The sequence below is a fragment of the Pygocentrus nattereri genome, chromosome 18 (assembly GCF_015220715.1).
Source record: "Pygocentrus nattereri isolate fPygNat1 chromosome 18, fPygNat1.pri, whole genome shotgun sequence".
NCBI lineage: Eukaryota > Metazoa > Chordata > Actinopteri > Characiformes > Serrasalmidae > Pygocentrus > Pygocentrus nattereri.
In genome coordinates, this window is record NC_051228.1 from 27,654,812 (window position 1) to 27,667,062 (window position 12,251).

At 38.8% G+C, this 12,251-nt stretch overlaps 1 protein-coding gene across 5 annotated transcripts in view; it reads right to left on the reverse strand.

Annotated features, from left to right (window-relative positions):
- The window catches only part of pam (peptidylglycine alpha-amidating monooxygenase), an 86,837-nt gene that overhangs the window by 59,465 nt on the left and 15,121 nt on the right, over nt 1–12,251 (reverse strand). For all 5 annotated transcript variants that reach the window (XM_017697324.2, XM_037547642.1, XM_037547643.1 and 2 more), the window contains one exon: nt 8,826–8,883. In XM_017697324.2, coding sequence (XP_017552813.2) covers nt 8,826–8,883 — 58 coding nt within the window. The remainder of the gene's footprint in view (nt 1–8,825; nt 8,884–12,251) is intronic.

The window sequence follows — 12,251 nt, forward strand, 5'->3', positions numbered from 1 at the left end:
ACGCTCTCTATATCACACAGACACACATATTAACACTCAGTCTTTGGTGAGTGCAGCCTCTAATGAGGTAGCAAAATGCTTTGGCATTAATCAAAGCTCAGAAGCAAGATCATGGTCCCTGCCCGGAAGACTGCTGAAGGTTGCGAGGGGATAGAGTCATCACTTGTCATAAAAACCCTCACCTCCCCCACACACAACAAAAAGCATACCACAGCCATCCGTGTGGCTGGCTGCCTCCACCAGCTAATATCAATACACTCTTTAGTCGCCTCACTGAGCAACATTAGAGCAGGCTTATGTGGCTGTGAAGAGCCACTGATTGGCTTTCTGCATCACAGGATTGCTGTCATCATTCTATAATCTACTCTGCAGCCAAAGCTAATACAGCAGCCAGCACCTCCATTTTGATTAGGACGATAAAGGCCAGAACATGGTACACGCTAGGGAATCATACTACAGCAGAAGGTCTGCACAAAAGCTATTTATGTGTGTTGTACATCTTTGCTTGCTGCAATCTCCTAACTCAGACATACTATGAGCAAGTTTAAAACAACATATAAGTAGTACTCAAATTCTTCTAAATTTGAGGGCAACCAGGTTTCAAAAATGATTTTAATACAAATGAGCATTTAGCATATTGCATTAAATGTAAGCAGGTTTATTCCGATGAAATCAATAGTACATATGAATATTTGTGAAAATATTAGTGACTGTATTTGTACATTATTTGTAAGTCGCTTTGGATAAAAGCGTCTGCTAAATGTAATGTAATGTAATGTAATGACTGTGCTGCCTTTTGAATATCAGCAAAGCCCACACATACATGCCCTTGCTGTCATGTCAGAGTTCATTAGCATTTAAACCTTTTAGCTGTTTAAACCACCTTTAGATTTCTGTACATGCCTTATCAAAAGACAATTTTCCAATCAAAACCTACTCTTCATACCAAGCAAGACACTTTGATGAACAAGAAACTGAGGCCCAGACTCATGTACAAGCACAGGCATAGCACAAAATGTCTTAGCGCAACCACAATCTGCACCCAAGCAAGATACATCTGAATTTAATATTCTGTTTACTAAGACTGCAGCTTATCACACAAATTTTGCATAGTCCCATCCATTAACTGTTCTTATGAGTGTAAGGCACAGAGTTTAAAAGAGTAGTGAAATAATGGCACCATCAACAAAATAGAAAAGCAAAGCTCAGTAAGTAGACAGCGATGTTATTAAATTAATTTATTTCTGACCAAAACAGTCTGTATGCTTTTTAATTTTCTCTGGCCAAGAAAACAGAGGTTGTGAAATGATAACACGAACAGCGTGTGATGCATCATGGCATATTTTATGTGGCAAAATATACCCAAAACTAATGAGGAAAACAAAATCTTACTGGTATTTCATACTTCATTGAAAAGTAACAGCAAGAAAATCCAAATTTAAAAAGAAGCCAATGTGTGCCTAAACCCTTTAACAGGCAAATTTATAGGAAGTGCACATCATCAAATGACTGTGAAATTCATCTACATTTACAGCAGTTAACAGACGCTCTTATCCAGAGTGACTTTAAAAAAGAGCCTTGTTCTATCTAGAGAAAGTATCTTTGTTAGTTACCAATAGGTAAGAGCTTGTCCATCTAGTGTGTTGGTGAGGGCCAAGCATGGTTTCCTAATATGCTTTCAGCCCCCACTGTTGGCTAGCACCACCGTTAAAAGAGTGCGAAGTACGTAAGCCACAAAACATCAGTGATTCATCTTACAAGCTGTAACATTTGATGTATCCGATAACATATGTTGGGTTGATGACTCCAGGACTGACAGCCATCATCAATCAAGACAAATCAATGCTGCTGACAGTTTCAGAGAAGACAATTACACCTCAAGACGAACAGTGACAATACAGTGCTGTTTTTTCAGAGAGAAACTTTAATTTTCCTCTGATAGAACCACCAACAAAAGGTTCACTAGATATCCGTTCTCTTATGTTTTTAAGCCTGACAAGGACAGGGAACATCTTGCCAGGATCTGATCATGGCTTCTAGCTCAATAGCACAGGACACTTTGACACTGGAAATACTACAGGTGCTCTGCTTGTACGACAACTTTTGAATCGCTAACGTTTTCTTCCACAGTAAATCTAAGCTCAAAGTGCCGGAGTGGCAGCATTCTGGGCCCTGTAGGTGGGACCAGGTAGGCCACATTATCACAAGAAGATGCAGAGGCCTGAGGACAGAACTAGGAATGCATCAATATGGGAATCCTGAGACAATGTCAATGTTTTTCCATGTAAGCATCTGCTAATGTCAAAGCCAATGCAGATATATACACATTAATAAAGTGTAGAAATTGGGAATTGATCCATTTGTAATTACCATCAAATATTATTTTTAAAATATCAAATCCAAATACCTATATGATGGCACTCATTTGTAACAATTATTTACCAACAACAATATGATTCCGATATCATTGTATATACCTACAATGAGCTACCGCTGTTTTGCGTTTATTAACGGTTGGTCCTCCCTTGTAATTAGTCCTACTTATAGCTGATTTGGAGAAGAGCAATACACTTGAAAAAAGACACTCTGTCTCAAACAGGAGATAAAAAACGGCTGGAGAAACCCACGAACAACAAATGTTTAAGTTTTAACTGAGAGCCACCGTAAGGCGTTCACTATCTTTTTCCGCTTAGAGTTACAATGATGTATGAAACATCCCTGCCTACTTGCAGATGTTATTGGGCTAACTTTTGACACCAACTGCTCTCCTGTTAGGAGAACTATATTATGGTCTACCAAGATCATGATGTACCAGGCCTGTTCACCTCTAAGGTAGCAAGATATGATAACATAAGAATAGATAACAGCAGAAGTGCTGCTTTAACTTCTTCAATCTGCTGCCTCAGAGGGATTCTTGGAATCACTTGGCAGCAATGTGTTCTGGACTAGCTCAGAATGTTCTCAAGTGGGTATAACTAGCATGTTTGCTTTCCTATCTTATGGCCATCAATTGGAAGATGGTAAGATTACCAAGGTGGGCTGGCCACTGACCTCAGTTCTGTAGTCAGACCTACTCTGTACCACAAGAATGTCTATAAATGTGATACAAAGGCATCCACCATTGACCTTAAAACATGGGAAGTCATAGAAGAAAACACAGAACTTTATTTTTGACAAATGTAACAGAAACAGCTGTTTCAGACTGAGACCACAGCAAGACCTATAAACCAACTGGAGACTAATCAACATGCAAAACTCCAGGCAGAAAGCTGCCCATCCCATACTAAATATGTTTCACATTCAAACCATATAAAGGCTATTATTTAGGCTGCATGGGACCCAAATTATTCAAGATGCACCAAACATAAATAAACCAGAGCCACTGGGAGATTCAAAATAAATCTCTTGTAAGTAATTTGCTTAAGTTAATCACAATATGCCCTCCAAAAAAATGCCTAGTGCTCTCTTCCTCCCAGTGGCTTGGTGTTAATTGCTTTGTAAAAGCAAGAGACAAAGTTCTGCTTTCAAAGCAAAAACATACATCTGTGAATTACAGAGCGTTTATTCAAAGCTAAGCAGAATATGAGGCTCACATACTGCATAATATCACATTTCATGTTGAATTGTCCATAGGTAGCTGCTTTGATCTTCTTCCAACTGCCCGTAAAGGCATTTGATTTCATTATACAAACAGAGGATAGCTGACTCCACATGACAGAGACCAGACAGGTTGCTGAAGCATTTCTAACCGCAATGGAGTGCAAAGTGTGACGGCAGCACTACTGAATACTGCTACTGACAGTGTCAAACAACTGATAGTGACAGATAATGTCTACTTAACAATGGTAGGAAAGGAGAAAGGAGTGATAAATACAAGATACACTATATGAACAAAAGTATTGGAACACACCTCTTAATCTTTTAATTTACTAATTTCATTCAGTCACATTGCCACAGGGGTATAAAATCAACCACCCACCTTTGCAGTCGGCCTTTATAAAATTTGTGAAAGAATGGGTCACTCTAAAGAGCTCACCAAATTCAAGCGTGGTACTGCATTAGGGTGCCACCGCTGCTACACGTCAGTTTGAAAAATTTCTTCCCTCCTAAATATTCCACAATGAACTATGAGTGGCATTATTAAAAAGTGGACGCATTTAGGAACCACAGCAACTCAGGCATGAAGTGTCAGACCACGTAAAGTTACAGAACAGGGTTGCAGTGTGCTGAGGCACATAGTCCACAAAGGGACTCTGCTGACTCAATAAATGTGGAGTTCCAAAACTCCTCTGAATCAACATCAGCACAAAACTCTTCACTAGGAGCTTCATGGCATGAGTATCCATGGCCGATCAGCTGCACGCAAGCCTTACATCACCAAGCACGATGCCAAGCGTCAGACAGAGTGATGTAAAGCACGTCACCACTGGACTATGAAGCAGCGAAAACATTCTGTGGAGTGACAAATCACTCTATCCAGCATTCTGATGGACGAGAGTTTTCTCTCTAACCTATTGGTAACTAGCAAAGATACTTTCTTTAGATGGACAAAGCACTTCTTGTAAGTCCCCCTGGAAAAGAGTGTCTCCTAAATGCTGTAAATGTAAATGAGTCTGGCCTGGGTTTGGTGAATGCCAGTAGAACGTTACCTACCTGACTGCATTGTGCCAGCTGTAAAGTTTGATGGAGGAGGGATAATGCTATGGTGCTGTTTTTCAGGGGTTGACCTGGAACCCTTAGTTCCAGTGAAGGTAAATCTCAGTGCTTCAGCATACCAAGACAATTTGGACAACTGTATGCTTCCAACTTTGTGGGAACAGTTTACAGAAGACCCTTTTCTGTTCTAGCATGACTGAGCCCCAATGCACAAATCAAGGTCCATAAAGGCATGGCTGGGTGAGTCTGGTGTGGTCGTACGTGACAGGCCTGCACAGAGCCCTGATCTGTGAACACCTGTGAGCCCTGATCCCATCGAACACCTTTGGGATGAAAATCAGTGCTTGACCTCACAAATGCTTTTCTGGATAAATGGGCAAAAATTCCCACAGACATCCTACAAAATTTTGTAGAAAGCTTCCCTGAAGAGTGGAAGCTGTTATAGCTGCAAAGGGGGGGACCGACTCCATATTAATGCTTATGGATTTGGAATGGGATGTCATAAAAGCTTGTATGGGTGTCCCAGTACTTATGTCCATATGATGTATATATACATACAAGCACAACAGTGTATGTATGTAAATATTATCTGCATAATTTGCATAACATTACTTGAGATTCCAGAGCTTCCTCAATAACAGCAGTCCTGATCCAATCCACCTCCCACTATAATTTAATAACAAAACCTCCTAATGGACATTTCTGTGTGCTGTGTTGTTTTTGTTATTGAATATGTTGCATAACACTGATGTAAACAACCAGACAATAACCTTTCACCTGTGGGAATCTGGTGAAATTACTCAGTGACATTATCATGTATGAATTAGCCTTACAAATAACATTACAAAGAACCTCCTCTTGTAAAACAAATACAGACTGAACATTGTATGCTGGGACATACTTTATGAAATTAGTGAGGCATATATAGATATAATGATAAAGTTGGCACAAAATTCAGGACACTCGGGGCCAAAAACTGACAATAAATCAAAATGATTCACATAAAATAGATTTACTAAAAATATTACCAATACAATCAAGGCAATGAATTCCTTTATTTTATTAGGTTATAATTTCACATAAGTTTGGGTTACAACTTTGGCACAGTCACCTTTTTTTTTTTCTCGGTTATTTCAAAAGCTGTGGCTACGGATGCCGCTGGCATGCTTGATGGAATTTTTTGCTTCTGTTGTTTTTCTTATCCTGCTCAAAATGCAGAATATCATGCTTTAAACCTTCTTATAAAATCTAATATTTAGCATGAACAGCAAATTCAAAACGTTTCTCTCATGTCTTTCATAGAAACCCTGAAACAGTTCCACGTGGCCAACAATTTCACTGTTGAGTAGCAGTCGTTCTAATTACATGCACCTCCACCCGACTAGCACAGAAGAACTAAGTAAGAAAGAAACAGCATTTTTAGTCACTATTTCCCATTTAAACCACATTTACAAGTCCTGGATTTTGACATTCTGTTGTAGGCCTATTATATCTTTGTTTTATTCAGTCAAAATTCTCTGCCTGTTTTCAGTGATCAATATTTTCAAGCTTCTCTATGTGAAACACAATGTTAAACTATATTAGTTCAATTAAATTAAATCTAAGGGTGCTGTTTAACCCTTGTGTGGTGAGTCTGTGGGACCCGTTTTCAATGTTTACCAAAAGAGTAAATTATGCAATTTATTATTATTTTCCCCCAGATTCCTTGGCCTTTGTTCATTTTCTGTGCAGAACATATAAAATATTATATTATATATATATATATATACACATCATATTTTTAATGATTTCACACTGTTTAGCCCCAATCATTTATATTACACATGTGGTATTGTGGTGAACCCACAGGAAATAAAAGTGTGGAGGTGCCGTTTCCCTTCACTATGTTCTCCTCCTACATGGCCTGCTGTTAGTGTGTGTGTATCTGTGTGAACATGTGTTTGTACGTGTGTGAGGGTGGACAACATGGACAGGCTGCTGACTGGCTACAGCTGCTGTATAAAATAAATATATTTAACATCTTTTAAACATATTTTTACATATTTTGTAATGGCTGTATTGATTAAAAAAAAAACAATAATCAATAATCAGTAGCCACATTTACATGCATCTTAACAATCCGTTAATAATCCGACTAATAGCTCAATCGGAATAAAATACGTCCATGTAAACACCTCAACCATTCGGAATACAATTTCTATCTGATTTAACAAGGTGGGTAAATCTCTAAGTAATCCGTTAAATAGAAGAATAATAGCCATGTAAACGCCTGAATCCAATTACACTCCAATCGGAATGTGTAAGTACGTTCTGCGCATGCGCGTCGCGTCATAACGAAAGGTTTATACCGTTCAACATGGCGGAGCAGAAACTGGTCTGCAGAGGTGACGAAGTTTATGCTCTGAGCTTTAAAAGACGGCAGTGGGACGGACGTCCAGCTTATGTGTCTCTGAACTCTGAAGGATGTGATCCTTTTGCCCGCTTCCTTTATAAGTACATGTGAAGTACGTTTTTCTGAGTCTGACATCAGTTTAAAGCAATTAAAAACACAAGCGCGTCAACTGGAAACTCATCTCACACTGACGTGATGTTCGCTGTCATGGTAACGTTTACTCTAAACGCTACTCCACGCGTCATTTTGCATCGGCTTACTTGTAGTGAGCATGTAAACGAAGATTTTCATCAGACTGTTGAATAGAGTGTGTATATAAACACCTCAGTCTGAATCTGTAATCCGATTGTATTCAATCAGATTGGTAAAAATCTTTGCATGTAAACACCACCACTAATCAAAAACAAACTATCAACACTGCATGAGGGTTAAAGCTTGTGGTTTATAACAATTGTCTGTCACTATACCACATATGAGGTAGAATTTGATATGTTTTGACTACTGACTAACCAAGCTGAGCTTTGACCAAGCTATTCGACTATCAAGCTGAAGTGCAGACTATAGGCTTTAGCTAAAGAGTACATGTCTCCATTTCAGGTGAACCATGAATGAATTACACCTCTTTTTTATGGGTCCTCCCATTTAGGGGACCAAAATGAACTGTACAGTTGCCTGCTCAGTTGTTTCTTCACCAGCTGTCAGCTACATCATTAGTTGCTGCATCATCAGTTGCTGCATCATTAGTTCATGCACTAGACAGCTAACAGAGGGTTTTAAAGGAGACACAGGCCTATATCTGTTACATCTACAGCATTCCCTAAATCAAATATGAACATATTAATTTGTGAATCACTACCAGTGTTTGGTCAGGCCTTCTTAAGTCAAACAGAGCACTGCACTGACAAGCAGGACCGATAAGCAGTAAGCAGCAGTGAATGGAAAATAAGGACAGTTAGGGCTCTTGGTATAGCTGTGAAGGCCCTTCGCTTTCGTGTGAGAACCTGTCCAATATATTTTAATAGGGCTGGAGACAGGCTCACTTTATTGTACTGCCAGTGAGGGTGTGGGAAGAATGCGCTTGGCTGGGTGGTAATCTCATTCTGGCGGGACTGGACAAATACACTCTGTGAGCTTGGGTTTATGTGGCAGCTGGAAACTGCAGCCACTCAGACGGCTATAGGTCAATTCAGTGTTATGGAATTGTTCTGGACTTGTTGAACTGTGCAAAGATCTACACCACTGAAGACACAAGCAGATATATTGAGTAGCATCACCAATAGCAATGGGAATCTCATTTTAAAAATGTAATATACGGAGATGAGATTGTGTTTATCTTATTGAACTGTTCTACGTCAATTTGTCTGACTAGATTAAATGTTCACGGATTAAATACTCTACAGTGCTTCTAAATGTGGGCCATGACATTTCAACCAAGACAGACATTTCAACAAAGATTTGAGAAAAATACCAACATATCACTGCTGTCATATCGAAACATCTTTACATTTCTTTCTTTTTCTTTCTTACCCCATTTCAAAATGCCAGCTGCCCTTTAGACTGTATGAGCATAAAATGAAAAATGGATCAATAGAAATGGTCCACAACCGCTTGGAATGAAATCATGTTTAACTGTTGTTCATTCAAGTTGACAAAATTGTCAAGTTTTGTTACTAATTGCAACAATATTCTTTTGAAAAAAAACAAACAAAAGTTTGTTCTTTCTGGCCAATTTCACAAAATAGATTTCCTTCTGAAATATCATGCAGTGGTCACTCACCTACATAGGCCTCCCATGATGTGGGCACAGGCACAGCCAAGCAGTAGTAAGAATCCGACTGAAAAAAAGACAATGAACATCTGTTATCTTTTTTTTTTAATAAGAACACTTTTCCAAGAATATCACAAATGTGGCCAAGTACCCAAAATAGCTCTTCCACTGTGGCATTTACATCATAGTAAAGCTGTCTATGAGTCATGCTGTATTTTAGACTGTTGGTACTGACGACATGATACTCTCTTTTAAATGATCCATACCCTATATTTTATTTTAATCCCTAAAATTCACGTATGATGTTTTTGTGAGTTTATGTACCAAAAACAGGAATAATTCACTTGTATTATTAGCAAACATCATCAAGTTGGTTCTGACTCCTGACGATCACATATGGTTTCTCCAGAAGGCTCTGTCTTTTGTTTGGGTCTTTAGGCTTTTACTTGCTTACTCATGATTCCTCTGATTGTCTCCATCCAGCTTGTTGCTGGCTGTCCTCTTCCTCATTCATCCTCAAATGTTCCCAGAAAAATGGTCTTTTCCAAAGAACTAGTTCTTCTCAGAATATGTCCAAAATGAAACAGCTTCAGTTCAGTGTTCTGGGCTGAGAGCGAGTGAGAGCAGCGGTTTGATTTGTTTGGTTCTTTCTTTTTTGCTGTAAAAGGTATTTAAAAGTGTTCACCGATACCAAAGTTTAAAGGAACATGATCATTCTCCAGCAACTTTTTATTCCTAAGACAGGCTGCTTTTGTTCCTGTGCATGTATGACTGTGTAAATGACCTCTCTTCTGATTGACTGCTCTGTATTGTTTCGGGCTATGGATTATTCTCATTTTTGAATATTCTCAAATATTTCAATATTTTATAATTAAAAAATGTAATTTTAATAACAAAAAAATCTTATTGTTTGCTTTTTGTGCACTATTGTACAAACAATGCTTATTTATTTTGCTTTCTAATTAAAAAAAAAACATTGAAATACTACAAGGCAATGAAAACAATCAGTTAAAACATGATTTCAGAGCAAGCTGCACAAAAATTCTGATCCTACACAATCTGGCAACCCTGTTCTGGTTCTGTTTGAACAGCACTGAGTGATGGCAAACAGTAGAATGCATCTTTTTAACCACCATCTAAAAATCTGAAACAACTTTTTGGTGAACTAGTCAGGGAACACTGGAGTGATGAAGGTTTTAAAGCCACTTAAAAATGAATTCACTAAACTTTTTGCCTGCAGACTCTGGAAAAGTATGAATCTTATTTAACCTGAACCTGGAGTTACAACTGATACTGTGACCTGGAACTGCGAGAGTCCTGACCCTATGCCAAATCACACGTAGCCCAAACAAAGTTCAGCGTGCAGAAGTGCCTGGGTTCACAAAAGCGGTACACCCGTCGGTTATGCAAATGAATTTCAGATTTTAAAAATATTTTAATAAGCAAATTTGTCAAATATTATCAGTATCAGTAGCCCTAATTGTGTCTCATTCAAAAAGCAGTCTAGAGTATAACACTACTTGCAACTTCAATGCAATGTTTTTTATAAGCTGAATTTTTTGTTTTCACAAATGTGATCGAATGTAATTCGTATGTAATTCTATGGTAGATCTCTCGAGAGACACAGCATAGTCAGCAAAGCAAAATGACAACTGTTTGTGTATTTTGTATATGAAATGAAGGCACTGTTGGCCTTTCATGCTGAGGAGCATGAATGGCCTTTTGATCCCACAGAAGAGCTGCATGGCAGAAGTCTGAATGCTGCTAATCCCAAACTGTAGTGATAAAGCTATGCTGGTAGTGAACCAAGTTCTAGAATGCTATAAATTAGCTAAATGCTAAAATAGTTTTTACCATTTGTCACAAAAAAACAATTAATTCAACATTTCAAAGTTTCTTTTATGTAAAGCATTTACTTTGTTGTCAGTGCTGTCAAAATATTGTGCTGTTTAAATGTGATGTGATGTTTAAGGTCACTTCACCTAGACCTGCTCTTCATTACACTTGTAAATGAAACTTGTTATTATGACTCATTTTGTAGGGCAGGCAGCAGCAGCCACTGCCTCTACAGTGCTGAGCGCATCTCTAATTCAACAGCCAGCCGAAGAGATGACAGCAGAATGATGCTATGATTCAGACAGGCAGCGGACGAGCAGGACAACTGCAAACAGACCTCATCCCAACACTCGGCCCTAACACACCGCTCCACGTATGTCCTAAATCACACTCCCTCTGACTGACCTTGCATAACACACCACCACCAGATGGCATTTCACCAAGAGGCCAAGATAATGCACTTAATCCAATAAGGGAGATGACTGGGTGGGTCCTGCCTGGACTCAATGAATTTAATCTCTCTCCCTCTCCCTCTCTCTCTCCCTTTCTATGTCTCAATCTCTATCTTCCTTTTCTCTTTGTCTCTATCTGCCTGTCTCTCTGTCTCTGGTATATCTATATTTTTCTGTTTATCTCTCTCTCATTCTCTACCTCTTTTTTCTATTTCTCTCTATTTTGGTCTGTCTCTCCCTGTCTTTTTGAGTCTTTATCTTTTCTTTCCATATTTCTTCCTCTCATTCTCTATATTTCTGTCTCTAAGTCTCTTTCTTTCTTTTTCTCTATTTATGCAACTATTCCTCTCACGCTGTCACTCTCTACCTGTCACTGTCTCTCTCCCTCTATGCTTTTCTTTCTCTGTCATATAGTCTCCATGTCTGTCTCTATCCCTATTCATGTATCTTGCTCTCTCCCTCTATTGTCCTTTCTATCTCTCTCTCTTCTCTCTATCATTGTCTCTCTTATGTTTATCTCTCTCAAGTTTTTATCACTCTTTCTCTCTAGCTTTCTGTTATTGTTTTTTATTGCCCACTCTTCATCTCTCTCTCCTTCCCTCCCTCCATTTCTGTTTATCTCTCTCTCTCTCTCTGACCTCTTTACTGCTAGCCAGGTCAAACCCCAGTTCTGAAAATAACTCCATCAGCCTCACAGCAGAGAAGATGCCACCGACAACACCAATGAATGTGAATGTAGACTATGAAAGTAGACTAAAAGCACTCATTCAGCCACATATTACTAACAAATATGACAGTAAGTTGTTTGCAGCTAAACACTGTAATTGCTTGGTCATGGCTGATGGCTTGTGGTTATCTATTGCTCTGAGGTCGTGCCACAGGAAAACATGACAATCAGTTTTTATGTGGGGTGCTGGAATTCCCATTCTGCAGACGCGAAAGTGAACTAAAGCACTAATACAGGCCAACGTGCAAAGTGAAAGTTTAGAAAGAGCAGAGCTTTGTTTATTTTTGTTCCAACATCAAATCTTCAAACAAACACTGCTAGACAGAGCCAACCTCCGAGAAGTTCATTCAGTCCCAGATTGGCTGCACAATATGGAGAAAACAGCAGTATTGCAATTACACTGCTGGATATTTTTAGGAA